Source organism: Stegastes partitus, unplaced genomic scaffold (genome assembly GCF_000690725.1).
Source record: "Stegastes partitus isolate 25-593 unplaced genomic scaffold, Stegastes_partitus-1.0.2 Scaffold2256, whole genome shotgun sequence".
Lineage (NCBI taxonomy): Eukaryota > Metazoa > Chordata > Actinopteri > Pomacentridae > Stegastes > Stegastes partitus.
The window spans coordinates 42,209-67,445 of NW_007579987.1; the positions used below are offsets into that span (position 1 = coordinate 42,209).

A 25,237-nucleotide genomic window follows, 5' to 3' on the forward strand; every position below is an offset into this window, starting at 1 on the left:
TAGACTCCTGTTTACCCGTCGTAATGAACAGATTTTTTATTTTATGCCGCCACACGCCAAAATGTGTCTGTTTCCAGCTGTATTTACAAAAGACAAAATCCTCTTATGCAGCCTTCTCTTAGAGAATGTAGAGAAAAGGCTGAGAAGCTGCTGAGGATTCATCCCTCAATTCAAAAAAAATAAACACAGCTTAACAAGTTGTATGTATTATGTATTTTTTAGCATATCTTTATTTCTTCAGGTGCAGGCAGATTGGCTGTGTATTCATGTTGTCCTTGCATTGGTTTCATTGATTCTTAAATAAATTTTTCTTACCTTTTGAAATTGAAATTTAAAACTGTTTTCTACAAACAGAAACAAATGAATCTTAAATGTACTGTAAATAACCCTCTAAAGCCCTGCTTGAAACAAATGTCTCTATGCAAAACATGACGATCTACCTAATGGGCTAAATACAATATCCTTGAGGTCAACGTCTTGTATATGAAATCATGCAAATCTTAGGCTATCTGTTCCCTTAAACTAGTCTGTAAATGTCATTTCATTTGCCAAAGACCACTTATAGACCCATTATAGCCTTAAATGGTTTATAAAAGCATGTTTCACATCCATCCAGCCAACCCATCCTCCACACACATGTTGTTACTGGCGCGTCCTTTTTATTTGGAACTTATCGGTTTCGATCAGATTGTGGTCACCTCATTTTGAAAGCTAACTCTCAGTTTATTTTCAATAATTAATCTCCGTTCCAGGCTCAGAGTGCAGCGGCCGAGTCCCTGGCCAGCACTGAACTCTCTGAACGCATCTCCTGCCTGGAGCAGGAAGTGACCCAGCACAAGGAGGATGCTGGAAAAGCCCAATCTGAGGTGGAACGACTTCTGGAAATCCTCAGGGAGATGGAGAACGAAAAGAACGACAAGGAGAAAAAGATCCACGAACTGGAGAGGTAAGAGAGGAGGATGAGGAGATTAAACACAGGAACAGAGTTTCTAAAATACTCCTGCATCTTTTTCCTTCCTGTATTAACCCTTTTCAATATAAAACACTTGATTTACTTGCTGAAATGATCCTTTAATGCAACAATAGACTCCACTTTGTTGTTCATTTTCTATTCAACTTCAGACAACATACTAGTTGAGGGTAAACGTCCCTCTAATACTAACTCATTAGTTATCGCTCACCTCTTCCTCTTTCCTCTTTCTTCCCCTGTTCTCCGACTGTTCTGTTTTATTCCCTTCATCTTTTCTTTTATTCCATCATCCACATGCGTGTACACACTGATATGTGTACATTCACGTGGTTCTGCATCTGCGTGAGTGCATTTACGTTTGTGCGGGTGCGTCCATGACATCCCAGAAATCCCTCTGCCTCTCATCTGTGGCGTTCTCAGCAGTCGCGAAAACAGGCCCCTCCCCCCGCTGCCTCTCAGCAGCCAATGGGGGGGATGGTGTGGGACTACCTGGGCACGTGAGTGGCTGGTGGCCCTGTCAGCCAGTTAGCTGTCTGACTACTGCACGACAAAAAACTCACTTTGCTTGACGGAAGACGGGATATGAGAGCACTGTGATAACAACCCCCATGTGGAAAAGTTTATGGGATGAAACAGCTTTTAAAGTGAATTTGGTGGATAGTTTTCCTGTTTTGATCTGACATGTCAGATTCAACAGATGGTTACACCTACAGGGGTTCAGCTAAGTTTGTATAAAAGGGTTGATCAAAAAGTTCTAAGACTGTGCAGGAGGTGCGTCATGCAACATGTTTGAGGAGTGAGTTGTCATGAGTCTGGATGCTACGAGGCACCGCACTGTCAACGGTGGGACCTGTGTTAAGGAAGTGCAAATTTCTCCCTGGACCATAAATTGGAGTATCGAAGAAAATATCTGTCAGTCAGAAGTTGGGACAAGTAGATCTTTATGTTGGTGATGAGAGGTGCATCTGCAGCTACCACAAAGAGAAGAAACAGCAGTTTTTAGGGGCGCCCTGGTAGCTCAACCGGATCAGACAGCGACCCACAAACAGGGGCTTTAGTCCCCGATGCAGCGGTCATGGGATCGACTCCCAACCACGGCCATTTGCTGCAGGTCTTTTCCACACTCTTCTCCCCTCTTTCCTGTCTCTCCACATGGAAGCCAACAAGAAATTTTTAAAAAAGAAAGAAAAGAAACAGTAGTTTTCACAGTGGACAAGGTGCATCAGGTCAGGAGCACACCAGAAGAATGCATGTTGTTTTCTTCAGCATTCTGCACCAGGAAGTAGTTCCCAAATCAGAGTTCTACTGTAATGTCCTCAGGAGTGAAAACATTCAGCTCAAACAACCTGAAGTGTGGTGTGATGGTATGTGAGTGCCACAGCACAATGAGTACCAACAGGTTTTTTTTGGCAAAAACACAATCATCACTCTTGATCCATTTAATCACCTGATTTGGCTCTTACTTTTTCCTCCTTCCCAAAATGAAATTTAAGTTAAACAGTCATTATTTTCACACAATTTCTGAGATTCAGTCCTGATCGCAGATGGTGCTTGGCATGTTTACACAACCGGACTTCCAGGAAGCATTACAAGCAAAGCAGAAGCACTGGAAACGCGGTATTGCTGTTAAAGGAGATTACTTAACCAGGGTACCCAGCCAAATTTGAATCAGGCACGGTTTCTGATTTTTATAGGCACAATCTCGCAACTGTTTGATCAACCCTCGTATAGTAATAAAAAAGTAAATGAATTAACACACAAATGCAACTTGTCCAGAGATTTCTCCTGCTTGCCAGCCTTTTCCACATGGGACGGAGCTGAGTATGTTCACTAATAATCACCCTTAAAGAGTTGCAGCATTGGTTCACTTCTTCTCACCAAGTTTCTCTGTTATGGCTTATTCGGTCCGTTCTCTCTCTCCCATGTCCAGAAACTGGAGCTAGTTTTACTCTTAAACATCTAAGCTTGAACAGAAGTTTTAGTTTGCAGCATGACAAGCCAAACAGCTCCCAAAGTTTGTAAAATGAGGGCACAGTTTGGCACCAGAGCTGCTGTACAGCGAGAAACTCTTTGAGCCTCTGTTCCTGTCAATGATGCAACTCTTTCATTTAGTGGCTCTGTTTTTTCGCTTCACTTTTGCTTTACTTTCAGCAGAGGATGCTTGACTCGCAGAGTTTAACACACACTTTTTCTTACATTAGGAGTCTGGACTGTTCGCTAAGTTAAAAAACAATCCCTTTTACAATAACAGATTCATGTTTCTAACTACTTTTCTATTTGTCTGTATAATTTTGGATTAACCTACCTGTCTCTCACTCTTTATGCCTGCCTGTGTACACTGTATCTACCTCGTTAGCTAGTCTATTTTCTGTCCATATCTGATTTATTGTCTGCCTGTAGCCTCTGTCTGCTTGCATGGCTCCCTAACTGTATGTCTACCTGTCTCCTTGAATACCTGTTTATGTGTCTGTCTATAAAGAGGGCATAACAGAAAAGAAGAGCCATAGGAGATGAAGCCATTTTTTTGTATGAAAACTACTCCTTAAGGAAGGTCATGGGCCTTTCTGGTTAACCGGTAAATGATAGCAGTGGGCGAAGTGATCCAAAACCTTGTACTGGTTGCATTTTTGGTTGGTTTTATTGAGTAATGGAGAATGTAGCGAGATTAAAGTTTGTCTTAGAGGGTTGGACGGGTCAGATGCTGTCTGTGGTCATGAAATCTGGTCCGTCTCTCTGTCTTCATGCCTCCTGACGGCTTTGATTTTTTTGAACTTTCATACGCCGGCTGTCTGCGCCTTCTCTCTTTAATCTTTTCCTCCAGTTTCTTCCTTGGACTCTAACCCTTCCCGCTCTAGACTCTCTTCCGTGCGTTTCGCAGTTTGAATGCAAAACGCTATAGCTGCTAATGATTTTAGTTAGATTCAGAATTTTCTCTCGGTCTGTCCAGGAGAAATACGACACTATTAATAATTCAGCACCAGGTGAACTCAAACATGTGTGTTTTAACTGCGTGTGTTATTTAGTCTGCCAGTAGCCGCAGATGCAGATTTACAGCACTGCTAAGTTTGTGGACAACATTTGAATGTAACTTAATAGGCATTTACTATTGCAGATCGGTGTACACGTGGGAGTTTTTTAGTTCTTAAATCAAAAAGATGTTTCATTGTCCCAGCAGAGCAGAATGAAATTAATGTTTCTTGCAACTGATATTTAATATCTGAACTTTGCCGGCTGCTCTTAGGAAACTGGAAAAGTATTAAATTTAAGGTTCGTACAGTATGTTTGAGGAGAATATCCTGTAATGGCAAAATTTGGATTAACTAGACTTTTATTAGGTAATTTAACTTTCTATTTGCAGTCATTAGTGTGAAGTAAGTGGTTTGTCGAGGTTATATTAGACTGTGCAAGGATATGAAGTCGTTTTTTTTATCATCACATATATTGGTTTCATTCAGCTATTATTAGACATATGATGAGGGAAACTGTGCCTGTCTAATTTACGGCTGCGGTTCAGCATAAATATTTTGAAACACAGTCAAGAAAATGCTATTGTGGACTTTTCGCTAAGTATCGTCCCTGTTACTGTTGCTTCACACCTTCTCTTACCTCTCAGATCAAAACCGATGCTGTTTTTTAATCGTTTTTTTATGCAGAGTTCGAGTAAGTGATGATTTTACCAACTGTTTTATTGCAGCTTTTGTCAGTTGTACCTTTCTGGCCATTTAAACTAATATCGCCTCCAGAAGCTGCTAGCTGACTTTCTAAATGCTTTCAGCTGACCCATTTAAAAAGCATAACGCCTTTTGACATTATGAATTTCATTATTTTATGTTTTCATTTCCTCCAAATCTAAAAAGAGCAGCACAGGGCGGTTATCCTAAAGTCCTGAGCATTAAGGACAGACTTCCACACAGATACAGTTACAAACAGCCCTGTCCTGCCTAGTTCAACTCAAAAACTACTGTCAAGGTGCCATCGGGACATTTTAATGGAGCTACACATCCACACAGATGTCACTAGGTGAAACAATAACTAGCTTAAAGGTCTCATATTGTGGCCCTTTTTAGCAAATTAATAAAAATCCCACGTCCCCAGAATGTGTGTGAATTTTTCAGCTGCAAAGATGGTTCAATTCATCCCCGAGTTTTAGCTTTGCTTTGTTATGAACAAGTTATTTTAGTGTCTGCAGCTTTAAATGCAGCTGAGCTGTTGCTGTTCAGGAAGAACACTCTCTCTGCATCTATGATTGACAGACATAGCAAAACAGTTCACTGCATGGCAGGCGACACAGATTTGAATAAGTGTGTAAGACTACATTTTAGAAGCTGGAATTACAGGCTTTAAACTTAAAAAATAAAATCATTCAAACACCTTAATTGATCATCATAATAGTTGGCAATCAATTTAATAGTTGACAACTAATCGATTAATTAATGCAGCTCTATCACTTTCTATCACTTCTAACTTCACCTCATTTCTGTGAAAAGATTTTCGTCAGATAAAAAAATGACTGCTGGTTAACATGTAGTCTTAATGGGCTGCGCTTCAGTCACTATTCACTACTTATTCTATTCTCTGACAGCAGAAACAGAAAAATATGCAAATGAGAATAGCTTTAGTGGGAACTCAGCTGTATTTCAATGTGAGCAGAGAGAGGAGGAGAGAGGGAAACAAATGTAAACACTAGCCGAGCTTAGGTTGCACTGAAGCACAGCACATGACATTATAACACAGGAACCCAAATAGTACTGTTCTCCTAGTTTAATCATAACAACTGGACTTTTACAGTTGAGTTTCGGTTTCAATTGGGGGTTTGTTGCTCCTCCAGTTAAGGATATAAGTATCTGGACCTCCCAACTAGTCAGTCAGAACTGATGAAGCCTCTTGGATGAGAGGTGAAATGTCTTCAAGTAATTCAAGCAAGTCCAGTTGCTACGATTAAACTGCGAGAATAACCATGACCTGGATGACTGAGAATCTTCACAGACTTGCCAAACAGTACTAGTTTATTGGCTACAAATCAGTTATGATAAGATCAAAGCTAATAGTTATGTTCACCACATTACCCAAAAAATGAACTAAAGATTTTCCTATTGTTGTGGTGGCATTGCCATCATGAATAAAAGTAATCCACTGCATCTTCAGTTCCTCCGATGCTAGGAGTGCATGAGGACGCTTGTGTTCACTCTTTCAGGCAGTAGCAGAACATTTGGTTTGTTTTCCTCGTGGCTGAAACATTTTAAAGTTAGCAGAAGCAACTCCTAGTGGTTTCTCACTTGGAACATAGCAGCTTAGCCAAATTCTTACTGACTTTTGTAGCTGGGAGGATATCTCGCTGTGGGGGGCTTGATGAGCAGCACAAGTAACTGTCTTCATATCGTAACAGCTTCTACTTTACACCTCCAAGTTTATAACAACTATAGAACACAATAAAGTGGATTTTTTACCATGTGGGACCTTTACAATAGCAGCAATATATTAAGTAACTAGACTTTTTTTAAACCCCTCAAGCACTGACCCTGTAACATTACGTGTATAAATAGCTCACTTATCCGAGCGCTGCCTAACCCTGCTGTGAATTATAAGACTTAGCCTGGAGCTAACAGGTATGCGAGAGGAGAATACATTTGCCTGTGGCCAGCTCTTAGCTTGGCACCAGGGCTAACCCTGGGCTACAAGTGAGCAGCGGGAACATTACTAATGAAAAGATCAGATGTGGGTTAAACAAGGGTAAAAATCAAGCCTCTCTCTTTCCCCTCTAGTGTAAATCCAGCTGTAATGGCACCAGGTTATTTATTTCAGTAACTAGGATGGTAATTGGAGCAGACTGAGTGACTTCACACTGAGGGGAAATGGAGCTGAAAATCAGCCCTGATGGCCAAAATAAAGGATTTGGATGGAGGAGTGGAAAACAGAGAGAGAGGGGGGAAAGAAAGAGGAAAGGGGAAGAAAGGTGGTAGTAGAGGAAGAAAAACAGCGAGCGAGAAATTAAATAACGGGCAGAGACGGGGAGAGAAAGAGCAGAAGAACAGGCAGCGTGGTGGGGAGAGGGAACAGAAAACCAAACTGACAGGAAAGACTGGAAAGGGAAAAAACAGTGAAATGTGAGGAAACAGAGGGAGGTTTGGAGAGACGCTGAATATAAACCTGAGTAATGGGAAATTAGAGAAGTTTGTTGTTATATTGTTCTGTAATGGACAATTTGTCTCCGGCACGCTGTCATTAGCGTGCGTTCTCATGCATAAGCTCGCGCTGGAATCCGAGCTTCGCCAGTTCAATCAAACACACGGAGAGCGATTGTGTGGAAAATGTTTCGGGTTAGCCAAATTAGGAAGTGAATTTTCTTCAAATTTCATATCTTAATGATCGCATGCCATATGTCATTTAGTGGAGACTTCGCAAATCCACAAAGCGCTGCTGTACAAGTGGCTTCGGCGGGAAGCAAAGAGAAGCAAAATCCAAACCGTTGAAGGAATAACTCACAGTGAGCGCGCTTTCAGCTCTTGCTTTGATTGGCTAATTGCTCACTTTCTATGGTTTGTGATTGCAATTTCGTCTGTGTAAATGTTTGTAGGGGTCATTTGAGGTGAGCGGGCCTCAAATACTGTACTAAAAACAAGAAATGCCTGCGTTTAACCTGTCCATGTGACTGTCTGCCTGCCTGCCCAGCTGCCTGTCTCTCTGTTGAAATGTCTGCCTGCAGTTTCTCTGTGGTTAATTACGTCTTTCCTGTCAGTTCTCCTGTCTCTCGCGTCTTTCTTGTTCTTTAGAGATTGATCAAGCTGGCTAACCTTGCGCTCAACTCCTGTTTCCCCTCTCACCTTTCCCTCTCCTTCTCTCTCTCTCTCTCTTTCCTTTTCTTTTATCTTTTTCAATGCAACGCTGTCTCCTGCTCTACCCAGTCTTGCCTCAAGGTTAGTACCGCACGCCTATTTTTCTTCCTTCGTCATTCTCTCCCCGTCTCTCTCATCTCTCTCCTTCATTGTCATACTGCGTGTCCTTGCATCGAGACACTCTCTCATCTCCTTCACTCTGTCATAAACTCTGTTTTTAATAATTCTCATCATATCTGCCTGTCTTTGAAGGAGACACCTTGACTTTCACTTCACTCTCTCTCTCTCTGTCACATCACTGCCTCTTTGAAGAGGAGACATTGTTTCTTCCCTTCACTCTTCATTATAACACCCCACGACTCTCTTCACTGTACCGCCACTTGAACTTTGATACTAGCACTTAGTTTAATAACTTCAAATTTGAGGCTACCACGGAAAACAAGCAAGAAATGTTGAAACAAATGTGTTATTAAGTCGGACAGCTGTGAACTTTTACTCAGAGGACTTTTTTTTTTTTTTAACTCTTGTCTTTGTTGCTACTCTATAAAAATCACATTTTGTTCCTGTCACTACTTTTCTTAAGCAGCTAAGATGCACTGATGGCCCCGTCTTTCAAACAGATTCTCTATCGTATTTCACAATCTGTTCTAGTCCGTGACCTTTTTCGCTCTGAAAACTGTCATGAACTCAGCAATTAGACCATTAACTCGTTGTGTAGGAGACATTTTGGAAGATCTTTTTTCCAAGAGCTACTGGAAAAGAGCCACAGAAAGAGCGACCACTCTCATTTCTGTACGGCGTTGTTGTTGGAACCAGAAGCTTAGCTTAGAATAAAACCCGACAACAGGCTAATTTGGCTCTGTTGAAAGAAAAACTTTGCACTAGATAGACATGAAAGTGGCAGCAATCTCCTCATACAATCATCGTCATGAAATCAAATAAGACTTTCCCCCAAAACAGTGAGCTACTCCTTTAAGTATAGCATTGTATAACATCATCCTTATCCAAGAACTTTCTTCTTTTTTGACTTTTAAATAATTGTACCCGCACTCAGGAGGTCACTATGTAATGAGATTTCAGCATGCAAAACCCCAAGCCTGAATTTGCTCTTTTTTAACAGACATATCAAAGTTATATTGAAATTTCTCTGACCTACACATTGTGATCGACCACATAATAACTACTTCTTCCTTCTGTTTCCTGCATAAATCTGGTGGTCTGAGTGTTTTGTGCGCTCCGCTCTGCTTTTAAGGTCTCCCCAGCACCAGCTCCTTCTTTGCTCGTTCTTGCTTTTTCAACTTCTAGAGCCACTGTTCCCCCTGCCGTCTTGTCAGCTTTTTCATCGCTGTTGTTCTGGTGTTTTGTGATTCAACTCTAGAGGGGGAAGAAACAAAGGAAAAAGTTAGCGTTGCCTTGCTGCCTGGTAGACGACAGAAGACTTCTTCTCGTCTTCTGTCCTTTTTTTTTTTTGTCTTTTTTGTTCTTTTTTTTTCTCCTCTTGCCTCTTTTTTTTTTTTTTTTCTGGTTTTGATGTTGAGCTAAGGAACTCCTCATCCACTGCCAAATGTCTGACATCAAGGTTTCTGGAGCTTAAAAAGGAATTGCATTGTTTCTTTTTGTGTGCGCGTGTGTGTGCGTTTGTGTGTGATCTTTTTGAGGTCCTGAGCGTTGAGGTGGTGCAGGGATTTGTCAGCTAATGGGTGACAACAAGCAGACGCACACTCACGCTATCACAGACCACGCACATTGTCTTCTTTTTTTTGTTGTTTTTGTTGTTGCTGTTTCTATCTTCCTCACACACATGCACACATGCAAGAAAGGAATTTGCCAGCTAATGTGACAGTGAGGATGACTGTGGAGAGTTATCTAATTAAAATTCCACACACACTGAAGCACAATTTTACTTTTAAGACTGGGGGAACGTAGAAACACACCTTTGTGTTTTAACAACCAAGGTTTTAATGTATAAAAAGTACACAAACATACATTAGAGATATTCGTGGATACTCAGAGTAAATCATATTTTCTAATATTGTATTGTTGTCTGCAGCTTTGTGGTGTTATTGTGTTAACCCTCGAACCCCGAGCAGCCTCAGGGCGTTTGTTGCTTCTAACACACTTTCACTCACGGTGACCTCATTTTTCACTGCAGTATAAAGTCCTGCACCTCTGTGGAAACAACACAGGTATAGCTAGAAGTAGAGAGGACTCAGAAATGTCTTTTGTGCAGTACGACACAGTTATAATGCCATACATCATAGAAATGAAATGTTAAATGTTTTCATTTTTTATTTTAGAAACAAAAACTGGAATCAACATGTGCAACATTTAACCGATTGCCCACATGTGTTACCAATATGTTTTTTGCTTTTTTGTTTTTAAATGGTGACTCTAGATACTACAGTTGAGTCACGAATGGCTTTTCGGTTGCATCAAGTAGAACCAAATGTTTAGTTTTTAGCAGAATCAAGTCAAAACAAACCATTAATTTTTGACAATTTTTTTATTGAAGCATGTAGAAAAAAGTGATGTGATGAGATATGACAATTTAAAGCTTAGATTTGGTTGTTTTTCTTCACAGAATTGCATGTCAGATCAAGGACTGTTGGAAAGTTAAAAATCCTACCATTGTTGCTGTTTTTGGAGTTTGTAGCTCTGATTGATGGTGTCATTTAAGTGACAAACTCACCAGCCGGTTCTGGGATTCAGAGGGTTAAGAGAATGCTTCTCTATTTCCCTGCATGCATGTATTTTATGCAGACAGTTAAAAATCCATCCATCCATCCATCATCGATACACCGCTTAATCCTCACTACGGTCGCGTTGGGCTGGAGTCTATCCCAGCTGACTTAGGGTGAAGGCAGGGGACACCAGTTTATCACCTAGAGACAGACAACCAAGCACACTCACATTCACACATACACACAATTTAGAATCACCAATTAACCTCAACATGTTTTTGGACTGTGTGGGAAGAAGCCGGAGAACCCGGAGAGAACCCACACTGCATGGGGAGAACATGCAGACTCCACGCAGAAAGATCCTAAATCCTGAAAAATGTAGCTCTTTGCGCCATTTTATGCCGTTAAGTCGTCTATAATATGATCTCAGTACAGATCAGATCAGTTCATCAAACGATGAATATGAGCCCAAGGAACAGACTGTCAGCGTTTAATCCAGAGACTTCACTGTTCTCCATGTTAAACAAAGACACTGCCAAGATCAACTCCAGCTCTCTGTCACATGCTTACCCCGTTACTGGTATCTAAACACGCTCTGTTTAGGTGTAATGTTAGTGCGGAGGTGTGGATACATCCTGTAAATATGATTTAGCTTCCGAAGGACAGATGCCATTGAAAAAGAGATTTGTTTGTATCACAGTATTTTCACAGCTAGTTTCCAGTAACCCACACTGTGGAACTTTGTCGACACACACGCCGGTCTCGGCTGCCTCACCTCCTTATTTACCCTACAAATTTACTTACCCTCTACCGGGGGGGATTTTCTACAGTCATCCCTCAAATCATGAAATAAGTTTTTCCTCCACACCAACAGTGGGCAAGACGTAACTATTATGTTTTTTGGTCCCTTTTTTCTTTTGGATGTTTTATAGTTTTTCTAGGCTGAGTAAACCAAACCAATATTTCCTGTATTTTCAAAGGAAATATTGAATTCCAAATGGTTAAAAGGAAATCCTTGATGTTAATGTTGGGCGAACTATGTGCAGTAAACATACATGAGGCCCGTGAGCATTTCTGATCAAATATTTATGCAGGACTCCAAATGTAATATTAATATTACCTTAATGTGGGTCCCTGAATATCAGCAGCATGCTAATGAGGGGAGGTTAAAAAATAAAAAAAGTTTTTTTATTTTTTATTTTTATGGAGTTTGAGCTTTACTGAAGTCGTGTGTTTATGTATTTTCATTTTTACTGCTAATTACTGGCAATATTCTGTATTTTATCCCCCACAACTTTAACTTTTAATGAAGGCTATTCTGTGTTGTACATTTGTGTGTATGTTTAGAAGTAGTATGTGTGTGTGTGTGTGTGTGTGTGTGTGTGTGTGTGTGTGTGTGTGTGTGTGTGTGTGTGTGTGTGATCAATGCATGAGGATATTTTTGAGGGTTCTTCAAAATTTGGGAAGTTCAAAGTGCTGTCAACAAATATATCAGTGAGTTTATTTTAGCACGTAATATGTGTTTACAGTAAATGCCATCGTGTTTGTGTGTGTGTATTTCTGTGTGAGTGGTGGAAAACGGACGCATGATATGTTGCATGCACTCACAACTCTGTGTGTGTGTGTGTGTGTGTGTGTGTGCTTTAAATATTTGCGTGTGGTCCGACCCAGAGATTTGATCTAATACAAAGCAGGTTGTGTTCGACCGTGTGTCCGACTATCTCGTGCACTCGCGCCGTGTGTCGGCACGAGTGTGTAATTGTGTACTTTGTGTGTGCGGACACGTGGTTTCACTGCACATTTGTACGTCGTGTTTACAGCGCTGCGGGTAGCGAACTCTCCTGTGATTCCGCCTCCTCCAGCGGTTTGCAGCAGTTGTTGAAAACGATTTCAGAGGGAGAGAGAAGGAAGTATTTTACATATTAAAACAACTTCAAATGGTGCCGAGCCGCCGCTGAGCAGAGCCACCGGGTTCACCGAGCAACTTCTGCTCCTTGAAGAAGCGAGTGGAAGGACAGTGTTTTAGTTTTCAACATGTTTAAAAGCCAAAGACTGTGCTCATGCTGCATCTGATTAGTTAGACGAGAGGACACGTGAAGTGGAAGACGAGGATAACACATTTTTGTTGCATTTGAACCCAGGTCACAGCGTCACAGTTACATAATGATATAGAGATAATATGAATGTGATAGGAGCAGATTATCAAACTCTGCAGGGAAACTCGTCTATCAGGAACAAATAGAGAGCAGCGAGATTCAATAACCGCCTCATAATGAAGTAACACGCCAGAGAGCGTCTCTAAATGGGTTCAAAAGACGACAAGATCTATTTATTTAATGTAATGATGCAAGTAATACCATAGAATTGCAATCACTGATATGCTTCTGTCAGGATATTAATCCGTTCAGCCCTGCCAGAAAGACTGCACATCATCACTACAAAGCTTTTAGATTCAAGTCAGCGTCACGATGTTTTTTCCAGATATAAAGGTGTGATTAGACATGCACAGATTGAACATTTGGTGAAGTTATGCAGCAAAGAACTGCATGAATTCAGCGAAACACTAAAACACAGTCAGCATTTGTACATGTGATATTAATCAGGAGAGTTATGAGAGAAATTAAGGTTGTGGAGGTGTATATCCCACAGGCTGACCTTAGTTTTAACTGACCTGGCAAATGACAAAAGCTGTAACGCCAAACATTTCTGGGCGTCTTTCTCTCCTCTTACATTTTTGCTCACTGTGGGCTCATTCGTCACAGCAATATGAAGTCCTGCACCTCTATGGAGACAGCACAGACATGACCAGAAGTTGAAGGAACAAAGTTAAATTGCCTTAAATTATAAAGAAAAATTGAATTTCTGTCTTCTACGGCCTGCAGTTTATCCCAGTTCAGCCAGAAAAGTCCCAGAATTTTTTTATCACGTGACTTTTTTCCCCCCGTGGATTAGTCACTGATGGCCTGGTTAGTCTCATAGAGGAGCACAGAGGTTCTTGTTTTTTAGACAATCTGGCTGCTGTCATCGGTTTATTTTTGTTTTATTCAAATAAGACATGTAGAATAAAGTGATTCTGATTAGATTTTCTGCTTCTGAAAAATGATATAATTTTGCATTTTTTAAAAGATAACCTGCCTTTAAAACCCACCGGTGGGTTTAGTGGTTTAGAGTATTAATAGCACAAAGTAAGAATGTTTTAAATTAACTCTGATAGAGCTGAAAGTAGAATTGATGTGTCATTTGAAAGAAAGTTATTGATCATTATTTGATTATTTTAATGCAAACATTACATGGTGGAATCTGTTTTTACAAAATGATCTGCAGCTTAATCAGTAACGAAAATAATTAGTTGTATAATCATTAATTGCAGCCCTAAATTTGAACCTCATATTACTCGTATTTATCACAAACTGTGTAAATTGGATTTCTTTTAAGACCACATTTTAAGTCCATTTCGAGGGACTGTAACTTCTTGTAAATATGCAGGTGGAGCATATTTGTGAGGATCAGTGTCATATTTAACCTGATTTAAATGTATATAATAATCCTTTATGGCCCCAAAAAAAAAGTTTGTGATTGTTTGACTGCTGTGATTCATGGATTTTGTGGCGTCAAAGTAAAGCACAGGAGATGGAAGTGACAAAAGAGGGAGAGGCAGGAAACGGAGTGAAGAAATGGGCCATGGTCTGATGAAAATATTTTATCCGAAGGAAAGGGTAATGTTGCATTTGGAGAGGGTGTGGGTTCGGAGGAGGCCGAGAGGAAAGAGGATCGGCACATTTGTCTTTTTGCATTGGCTCAGCGCAAATAAACGATTGCTTTTCATGCAAATAATTGTAATGCAACATGCAAAAGAAAAATGGGGGGGAAAGAGTTTGAGCTTAAGCAAGAAAATTCCAGCGAGAGTTGAGAGGAGGAAGTCGCTGCGGTCGGATGCTAATGCGCGATAGTTACCCATGCAAATGACCTACGTGCTGAAAAGTGAGCAAAACAAGTGTTTAGCATTAGCGAAAGAGCCAAAACTAAGAGTTCAAGAGGGAACTGAGTGTTGTGTCAATAGGAAACATTGCGAACGAAAAGCCTATTCCTCATGCACTCACATACATACAGTAAATGTAGCATGAAGGGGGGAAACCTCAGAGAGCGAACCAGATGGTTGGAGCTTCCTGGAAATCCTCCAATAGGAACATTCCTGCCTGTTTATGACCTGTTACACACACACAGGGCGTATAGCACAAAAATGAGCTCCAAATATTCAAATAACTTTATCCCACATTCAGGGTGCAAACTGGAATCAGAACCGAACAAAGGAAACAAAAATATAATGTATGTGACTCCACGCTTACTTCATCTGCCGCCTCGGTTAACATTTGAACCCAATTTGCACAAGCGGCGTGCATGTACGCTGAATTAAAAGCACACCCAAACCTACGAGTTTTTTAAAAAAACACACTGATGATTATTCTGTGAGCTCTGAATGGCCAGGTGCTGCAGAGCAGTTTTTTGGCCCCACCATTACTTTTCAATTTCTATTCCAGCTTCCCATATTTCTCTGGATGGTTTGGAATTGGGCCCCCTGGACCTTTTAGCAAACACATAGAGGATTTTATGTTACCATCTTCTGCCAATATAATTTCTCAACTTTTCTGGCAATGATATTGATGTAAAAACCATTTGATGGATTACTCCCATTATTCTAAGCCAGTTTAGCAGGTAGTTTATGGCTTAGAACGACATGAAAAACGAAACAGAGGGGTTGTAGTTAAATAATTAGATAGTGGAATACGTGGATGTAAACAAACTTTATACTCCTGTGAGTTCAGACGCGCAAATGCTCACAGCTTTGTGTTGCACAGACAAAAGTCGTGTGACGATTGAAACCTGTTTACATCTTCAGAAACAAAGTCTGCTCATAAAGAAAAGAAAAGAGGATTTACCATGAGGGTGAACGCTTTTCTGCCGGTGTGAGACACAGTTTGCTGGAGATTCCCATCACTGGAGGTCGGCTCGTTTACTGGCAGCTGCAGCAGTGGACATAAAGAAAATGGATTTATCTACCAGCTTGTAAAAAGTTACCAAAGGAACACACATGCACACATAAATATTTGCACAGCGCAGGCAAACGTAATGTACGCATATTAAATAAAAGGCAAACATTAAAAAAAAGACTCAGGGACAGAGTGAAAGAATGACTTTTATTGAGTTTGATCATTTTCTAATGTGTTAGTCAGCAGTTTAGTCTGTCTGTGTTTGGCTTATCTTTCATCTGTGCCATGATTCAGTGGACGTTCTTTAACCTTCCTGGCATCGGCCTGGTTTATTCCACATCTGTGTCTTCAGTGTGAAAGGTATGAAAGGTCCTGATCAAGTCAAGCTGCTCTGATAGCTGATAGCTCTGTGACAGAGCCACAATGGCCTCCAGACGGCTTAAACAGGGATTAAACTCTTTCTCCAAACCCACCAAACTCTCCTCACCCTGTTTCTCCCACGAGGAATCACTCTCTCTCTCTCTCTCTCTCTCCTTCACTCTCTGCCTCCTTCGTTCCCCAGATGATGATTTAGACTCGGCTTCCCGACACCCACTAATCCCTCTGTGAAAAGACCCTCACACGTTCCACTGTGTGGAAATCGCAAATGTCGTTGATTCATGGCTTTTTGTAGAATTCCTTCGCTGATCTTTACGTTATATCGGCCCGAGGGAATGTTAGAACCACAGTGTCTTGCTGTATCATCCTTAACATCCCGACTGTGTTCAGTAGGAGGTGGTTTAACTTTGTGCATTAAATGTCATCTGCACATACGCGACTTGCCAGCGCTGTAAACTCCGGCGTGTTCGGTTTGTTTATGTGAGGTCGACGTGGCACATATTCACTGCGAGAGCTGCTGTTTACGTCTTGTTAGAGTATAAAGCTGCTATTTCTTTTTTTCCTTTTTTTAGAAAGCGGCTCAATTCTAAATAGCGTCTCAATGTGACATCAAATCAGAATATTTAGTGTGCACCGTATCTTTTCTAATTTGGGGTTTGAATCATGATTGAGCTGGATAGGGAGCGTTTGTGAAGGAGTAACGCTGCCTTCTTCAAGCTGGATTGTTTGGACATTTTTCCAAAGTGTTTATTTTAAGCGGATGAAGGAGAAGGAGTGACATGCAACAAAGATGGTTGGGGACGTCAGCATGTTAGAAAGATGACCAGGAAACACTTGTTTGTCAAGGTGTTTGTGGGGGTTTGGGACGTAATCCATAAAAACAAATACTTGTTTGTCTTTGATTTACTTATTTTCAGAATACTTTTTTAAAGTTAGGTCATATTAGACAGTTCACAGACTTAAAACATACGGAAAGATTGATGTATTTTATCAACCGACTTTCTAATATTTATTTAATCCTGTTAGCATTTGTTCACTTGTCATCAGTTTAGAGATGAAATATTATTAACAAGCTCTATATTGAACTCAGTTTTGCAGAAGAAGTCGTGCGACTTTTAAAACTTGGCACAAAACAACTTCTGTCTCTGGAGAGCTTTTGCGTTGACTTATTTAGTGTTTGTGTTTTTTTTCTGTTTACGCAGACAGATGAAGGACCAGTCGAAGAAAGTGGCCAACCTGAAGCACAAGGAGCAGCTGGAAAAGAGCAGGAACGCCCAGCTGATGGAGGAGGCCAAGAAGAGAGAGGACAATCTGAACGAAAGCTCCCAGCAGATAAAGGTACGCAGGAGGAGGAGGAGGAGGAGGAGACTGTAAGGAGGCTGCAAATGAGCCTCTTTTGAATATCGTCTGCTGCCACAACACCATATCGTTACGGCGGGACAATGGAGCAGCCCGAGGCAACGTCAAACACACTCACGCTCACGGCTGTCGGTCAGGGATCGCGTGACTGAATCGGAAATCTGACAGTGATAGCATGTAGAAGAAAAACAAACGGTGCGACGCGTGAATGGCAAGAAGGTTGACGAGAGGAGAAAGCAGGAATCAGAACTATGAAATGAATGCTCTGGGTTTTGAAACACTTCCTGCGGTCTGAGAGTATCTTCTAATTGTTTGCTGGGTGTGTCGAGTGACCACCAGACAAACGGCCACATGTGGGGCGACGACTGTGGCTTTTTTTTTTTTTTCTTCATATTTTATACAGATTGCAGGGTTTTCTTTCACTTCTCCTTTTTCACTCTTTCACCCCAAATTTCCCCCCAACGTCCTCCTCTTCCTCCTCCCTCCGCTCTTCCAGTAATAGCCAACCTCAGTGGCCTGTTTGATTATAGGCAGATGAAAACAGTCAGTGTGGGCGTGTTGGTGTGAATAAGCCTAAGCTATGATTGATCTCTGGTTTAAGGAGTTTGGAAGTTGTCATTTCTGCGTATGCGTGCGGTTAGGAGATGAGCTGATGGTTGTGTGAGTCACTCAGACTTATGAGACCGCAGCGGTTACCACCGTAACTAGTGTGTGTGTCAATTTCGAAGCCATTATGCATAGCTTAAGCAGCGCTGCAAACGGAATGTGAGAATAATTCAGACCGTAAATTCAATTCATTACAATAAGAGGTTTTAATTCAATAAAAGTCCATCTCCAGTCTGCATAGTTAGACGCCCAGTAATGTTGGATGACGGACGATTCAGGATTCTCCGCACATGTGTTGGAGATGTTCTGGAGGTTTGTTCACGGCCACTGAAATGTCTCATCCCGCCTCTCCCACCCAGTCCCCATCCGTTATTCATTCAGCCCTAATTTAACCAGGAAAGTCAGCTGCCTGGAAAGAGGGAAAAATAGCTCTTTTTATGGTGAGCTGGTGGGAAGCTCATGTAGTCATTTCACTTAGACACAACTTTGTGTCTGATGGGAATCCTCACAGGCAGATAGAGATCACACTGTCGAGTTTGTGAGCCTTTTTTTTTTCCCCCAGTTGTAAGGAGAAGCAAACTTGAAGGAGGAGTGTCCACGTTTCTTTTTTTTTTCCTCTGGGGATATGCTGAGCAGGATGTGACAGTCAGAGCTGCTTTTTTCAAATAAGGTGCCAGAAGATTCTCTTGCTACTGTACAAAATTACTTAATTAATAAATAATTCTCTACAGCTTATTTTTTAAACCTTATGATGCAAAAAAACATTTTCATGAAAATCGAATGTATATTTGAGGCATCTACTGTATAACAGCAATGATCATAAACAGATGTGGCCTATGGAATGTCCAAAAATAGAGAAGAACATCTGTCACGATTTACCAAACGTAAGTGGCTTGTTTTATCCAAGCTGCTAAAAATGAAGATGTGCCATCACTTACAGGTTTCTTAAACAGTGGTTTTAAGGCTTAGCGTGGTGGCTCTGGCTGCGTCTGACTCCTTTACCTCCTGACTAATCCATAAGTAGACACAGAGGTGCAAACATCTCTGGACCATGGAACCACTTGTCACTAAAAGCAGACACACTCTTAATTATGTATCATTTTAGGCTTGAATACAATTTAAACAGGTAAGTCATATAGAAATTCACCCCACAAGCAGTTGTCATTAACAGGGAAATTACCTGCAAGTAAAAATTTGTGCTGTGAAGCTGGACATTTTAACAGTTTGTGGGGACTGATTTGCTTTTGGAGCCAGCGTCAAGTGGACAGTTAAGGACTGGCCTAATTTGTCATCCCCAAAGGTCACTACTTGGGATTATCTACTAAAAAATCATACTCAGTTGAAGCTGAAACTACTGAAAACTACACCAAGCCAGCAGGTTTACAAGTGGATGTCCATCACTTTTCTCCAGACTTAAGTGTCTCAACAAGTATTTAATAGCCATAGAATATTTTCCATTTAATGTTCACAGTCTCCAGGTGATAAATCCCAGTGACCTTAGAAAGCCTCTCTAGCAACTTCATGAATTTTAGATTTGCAGTGCAATGTTTCCATAATTTTACAAAAAATTTGCACAAAGACTTTCAGACTTCCAGACTTTCATCACCTCATCAGCATCAACTGGAATAAGCTTTGGGATCCTGTCACATTTCATTTTGCAACATCATGCTACGCTAAGATGGTGAACATGCTAAACATCACCTAAACTTCAGCTCAAAGCAATGTGTTCTATACTTAAGGACAGCTTCATGGACACTTTCCATTGGCATCCTTGTTTTTTCAATAAAAAAAAGACTTAAAGCTTAGAAGCATTTTGTTCGTTGGACTTTTATGGTGAAATAGTGTGTGACACATGGTGGCACAACAGGTTTTTGCCCCTGCCCTGTAGACAACACAAAATGTCAGAAACATTTTGTTATGTATGTACTCTTATTACAAGGTAAGGAACTCCCCTAAAATTTTATTGGGAATTGAGCTGCATTAAAACACTATATGTGAGCACAGAGAGCAGGAGAGAAGTAATCATGTAAAATACATCTGCACCAAAGACCTCCTGCCAGTTCGTAGTAAAACTGAAGCATTTTTAGCATCGACGTCATTGATCATGCCAACTAATCACGGCAGTTGATTGATTTTTAAAGTTGTTTGCACCATTTGAATTGTTTGCACTTTTACAAAATGTCAGATTTGTTTTTTAAATATGCCAGAGACATTCAGAACACAGCGGCAGAATTATCAGTCGACCAGTTTTCAAGCTGAAGAGAGTTAAAGGGTTTATAAATGCTGGATTAATTAAGCTATCGTCTCTTTTGTTGCACACTTTCTCTGCATAGGACTCCCTCCGTCAGAAGGAGGATCGCATTGAGGAGCTGGAGGAGGCGCTGAGGGAGAGCGTTCAGATCACAGCAGAGAGGGAGGTGGTCCTCGCCCAGGAGGAGCAGGCGCGAACACAATCCGAGAAACAGGTACCGTTTATTTCAGCAGCTCACACACACACACTGGTGTTGCTGCATGCGTACGGAGAAACCTAAACCCCTAAACGTGTGACCCGAACCTTCCCTGAAACTCAACCCCTGTCAGTTATTCTTTCACGCAGACATAAATGTCATCACTTCTGAGGATTTCCTTCATTTTACTGCCTTTCTGGAGCACTTGAAGAAAGCACATACAGAAAACATCTTTAGGGCGACACAGCTAAAAGCGGCTAATGGAAGCAGCAACACACATGCCAACTGAGCTCATTCAGGTGTGGCTCAGTGTGTGTGTTTGCCCAGTCACTCTTCATTTGCAGGGGAGGTAAATACGTCTCTATTTAAAGAACAGCTTGCATTTTGTCCGCTTCGGCCTGCAACACACAAACAGCCTTTTTTTTTTTTTTTTTTAAAGGGCGCACGAGCCGACCACTCCAATTTGTAACGTTTTTTATCTAAATCGAGACAGTAGGAAAGCTCATAGCAGTGTTGAGGGAGGCTCTGAAGGGAAGGGTTTTGGTGGATTCAACCTCAGACCACTGGGAGTGTGTGTGTTGTTGTTCCCCTGGGTACCAGCGACTCGACGAGGCCACAGAGAAGGGAAATGTTCCCCGGTGCCTCGATGGGTTTTGACAAGTGGGGGGAAAAAAATAGCATGGGCCGTAAGGACGAAAACTGCCCTGAGAAAACACGGGCTGCTGTAGCTGTTGGCAAAACGGCTGGACTCCATTGTTATTACTGCCTCTAAATGTTGGCTGTCTCTTCTGGCCTTTACTTACTGGACTACCTCTGGACGGACACATAAAGACAGGCATGCAAACAGATGTTTCACTTTTGTGTTTCGCCGTCATCCGTTGTAAATGCTAATGAGCAGGACGCCGCAATAAGTTCCAGACAGACAGATGCAGCTGAAGAAAGACAGATCCTCAGCAAAGACAAACAGATGTAAGAAGACGTGATGGACGCACAAAGGCAGACACATGGTCGATAGGTTATCGTCTAGAATAACACTGCGCTCTACCAGTTTGGCGTCTCCAACTTTGTCATTTCAAATTCTAGTCGCGACCCCCCGAGATTTTCAAAGTACAACGGGAAAACATGTTTAAAATGATGCCCACGACAGGTTGGATTTGCCTTTTGATGTAGTGATGCAACGAAAGAGAAACAGCGTTTTGGATTTGGAGATTTGACACTCCTGGATTTTGTTTCAGCTTTAATAAAGGGTTCGAACAGGCAGATGAGGAAAATGTGAGTTGAAGTCAGGAAAAAGCAGTTTATTAAATTATTATTTTGTTAAGAGTGAATTTAAGAGCAACAGCGGGAACATGTGGTTTAGAATTTGCTTGCTTTCACATCAGTAAAAATGCTTTTTGTCGTGCTTAAATATCAATAAAACATTACTTCATGTCTTTCCCACATATATACATAGACACATTTTTCACTGTAGGGACTTTTATAGGTGCTCGGGGACCCTAATTTCATTTTAACCAGAAGAGCAAGGGTCTTTATTTAGCTCTTTAACCATAGTTTCTGAAGCCAAGACAGTCCCCACTCTGGCTGTAGCACGTTTTGATGCCACAAGAAAAGTTCACGGACCATCTTTTGACGAGCCATTCGTCACAGATTGGTCAAAGCGGCGCTTGCTGCTCCTTTAAATCACCTAAAACTTCAATCACACACAGTAAGCAATGATTAGTCGCCACAAATATCAATATAAGAAGAATAGATGGGCATTTTTTGTAAGCAGGGAGCCATTGAGAAAGAGGCTAAATGAGCTGAAAGCAAATGAAAGATAAATGTATCAGCAATTGAAAGAACAAAGCAGGTGAACAAAAGAAAGAAACTTAATTTTCTACCTTTTTTTTAAAATTGTGCTTGTGTAGACATCATCTCCATTTTGCAGACAGCTGCTCAGGAGTTTTCAGTGCCCTTTTCAACCTCAGCATGTCTGTTTGCAACGATTTATTGATTCAGACATCAAGGTTGTGTGCTAATTGCTGCTGTATTTTTAAGCTGTTACCAGAATAATTTGTCTGCTCATTACATGCAGCAGGGATGTGCAAAGAGGACTTTGTAGTGTAGTTCCTGAGTTTAGTCGCCCCTTTGTTCCTGGTCAAAATAGCTTATACATTTATAATCTGTGGTTTTATTACTATGCATCACAACACAGACAGTTGCAATGAAGGTTTGGGGTCTTTTTCAAAGCAAAGAGGGTCTAAACGTTGAGGGTTTTGCAATGTCGAGGACTAGATCAAGTGAATGTAAATACAAAAAAAGTCTTGATCGTGCTTTAATTTGTTTACAGCAATAGTGCCAAGGTATCGCATTGAATCTGGCAGGGAAACATTGAAATACTTCAAAATGCTACAAGTGGCAGCTCTAATTAGACAGAGCAGAGGCCATTTAGGCCAGCGCAGGGTCCTGGAGAGCGTCCTCATGCTAAAATGCTTCAGTGAAGGAGGAAGGAGCAGAAAACGTCAGTGTGTGGCGAACGAGTGGCGATGGCAGCCAAACACTCAGTGCAGCCCTCTCCCAACATCAACAGCACTAACTCAACCTTTCAGCGCAGACACGCACGCACATGTGTGTATGTGGCACTTCCAGACAGGACAGTAACACACAAGACAAGCGGACCACATGCATGCATGCTTCTTCAAACACGCGCGCACGGCCGAAAGACGTGCTAACTGCTATTTAAACAGCACGCCGACGCTGGACAACATGGCATTCAGCAGGAGCCAGATGGACGCAACTTTGGTTTTTCGAACTGGAAACGTGTCTCTATATCCACAAGTAAATTGTAAATAAATATTTTTGTGTTCCCTTTTTTTACGAGTGCGTCACTGCAATTTACCTCTCACATAATGATTTATAAAATGATGACAGAGGGAGACAATTTCCTCCCCTAATGAGGCCGGCCTGTTCAAAGGCACACACATTGCTTATTATAGCGTTGGCACTCTCGCACATGCAAATGCAGCCAAACCAGGCACATTTATACATACACCCTGACTCCATATTGGTAGACGTACACACTGCACACACACATTTTTATGCGCAGCTATATATTGACGACACGTGTGTGTGTGCGTGTGTGTGTGTGTGACTGTCCTGTGAACGGGGTTTGACCAACACCACATGAAAATATACTAAACCTTTTTCTGCTAGACATGAGTCACTACTGTACGTGTGATCACTGGAGAAAGGTGTGTGTGTGTGTGTGTGTGTGTGTATGTGTGTGTGTGTGTGTGTGTGGGTGACAGAGAAATGAGTCAACAGTATGACACACTCCATCTGTCTCTTCCGAAACCAAACTAAAGACAGACGTTCTCCTCTCCAGCTTCCCGTCTTTTATTAACCAGACAATTTTAATTCTTGACCTCAGTGCACCTTCTTCTCTCTTTCATCCTTTCCTACTCTTAACCCTCTGAACCCCAAAACGTGCCAGCAGGTTTGAAAAGCATGTTATCTTTATTTTTTTAAAAAGCACTTGCCAAAATTTCACAATTTATCAGAGCCAAAAGCTCTGAAAACAGAATCGTCGGGTTTGGAGCTCATCTGAGACATGTCGTTCGGTAGCAAAAAATAACCAAATCTGAGCCTGAAATTATTACATGTCGTCAAAATCACTTTATTTTACACGAACCCCAAAACCTAAAGGCAGATTAGAAAAACATAATATCTTTTTAAAATAGTTTATATAAGTCAGAAACCATAAAAACAGACAGAATGGCCAGAGTTTCACTATTCAGACTGTTGAACGTGTTGTGTGACTTCAGTCAAGAAAATGAACCAAATCCAAATTTAAAATCACAATATATCATTAAAATCACTTTATTCTACATGTCTTATTTACAAATTGGTCATAAATAAATCAATTTCCCTTATGCACTTGTAAGAGAAACTAAGAAGCCACTCGTCAAGTGAAAAGAAACCAGGGGCTTTATTGTTGGATTGACTGAACTGCAGGCAGTGTTTATGTTGAGCAGATGCGAAACAGGTATGGAAACAAGCAGCAAAATAGATTGTCCTCAGTAACACCTGTGAGCACATGCAAACATGTTGTACATGCTTATTCCTGGGTTTTTCTGGGCTTGTTTTGTTTTGGTTTTTTACATTTTTGTAAAATAATCAAAGAAATTCAACTTTCATTTGCATTTCCTATGATTTATAGCATTATAACTGTGTCATATTACACAGAAGACAAGTTTGAGTTTTGTACTTTGAGCCATGGTTGTGCTGTTTCCATGGAGGTGCAGGACTTTATATTGCTGTGAAAAATGAGCCCACAGTGAGTGAAAATGCAGCAGGAGCAACAAAAAGAAAAGCCCAGAAACTGCCTGAGGTTCAGAGAATTGAAATGAAGTTGAAATCGCTCTCACATGGAGAACACTGAAGGGGTTGCTGTCCTCCTCTCATCCAGCGTCTTCATTCCCAGCCGGGCCTCGTCACTCCTCACCCCTCCCTGCATCCCTCCATCCTCCTCCCCCATCTCTCTCCCTTTCTCTTTCCTCTCAGTCGGCGTCGTCAGTCCCATGTTTTCCTCCGCTGCCCTCATCTCTTTCCATTGTGTCTGAACAACCTTGTTAATGCTGCCGATGTTTCTGCCTGCTCAGTGTTTTGCACTCCGTCTGCATTTTCCTCTATCTCGTTATCTCTCTTTCATGTGCTTAGCATTTGTTTTTCATTAATTCTTACTCTCTTTTGCTTTATCTTCCACTTAATCTTCGGTTACGTGTCTTTTTTCTGCTTTTACTTCCTGTATGTCTGCCGTTCTGTTTTCCTCCTCTCTCTCTGCAATCCTTTTGGTGATTCTTCTTTATCCTCACCTGCACCTATCCTCTCCTTATTCTCTGTATCCTGCCTCCTTTCCTTCCTGCTTTTATCCCTCCTTATCTCCTCCTCCCTCACTGTTTTCACTCCCTCTTCTCACATCTCTCTCTCTCTCTCT

At 41.2% G+C, this 25,237-nt stretch overlaps 1 protein-coding gene across 1 annotated transcript in view; it reads left to right on the forward strand.

Moving 5' to 3' along the window:
- The window catches only part of LOC103374484 (ELKS/Rab6-interacting/CAST family member 1-like), a gene marked incomplete at its 3' end in the record, with an annotated part of 47,384 nt that extends 27,104 nt beyond the window's left edge, over nucleotides 1–20,280 (forward strand). Inside the window, exons 12-14 of the mRNA XM_008304570.1 lie at nucleotides 753–946; nucleotides 17,053–17,188; nucleotides 20,149–20,280. Of these exons, the coding sequence (XP_008302792.1) occupies nucleotides 753–946; nucleotides 17,053–17,188; nucleotides 20,149–20,280 (462 nt within the window). The remainder of the gene's footprint in view (nucleotides 1–752; nucleotides 947–17,052; nucleotides 17,189–20,148) is intronic.
- Between the last annotated feature and the right edge of the window lie 4,957 nt (nucleotides 20,281–25,237).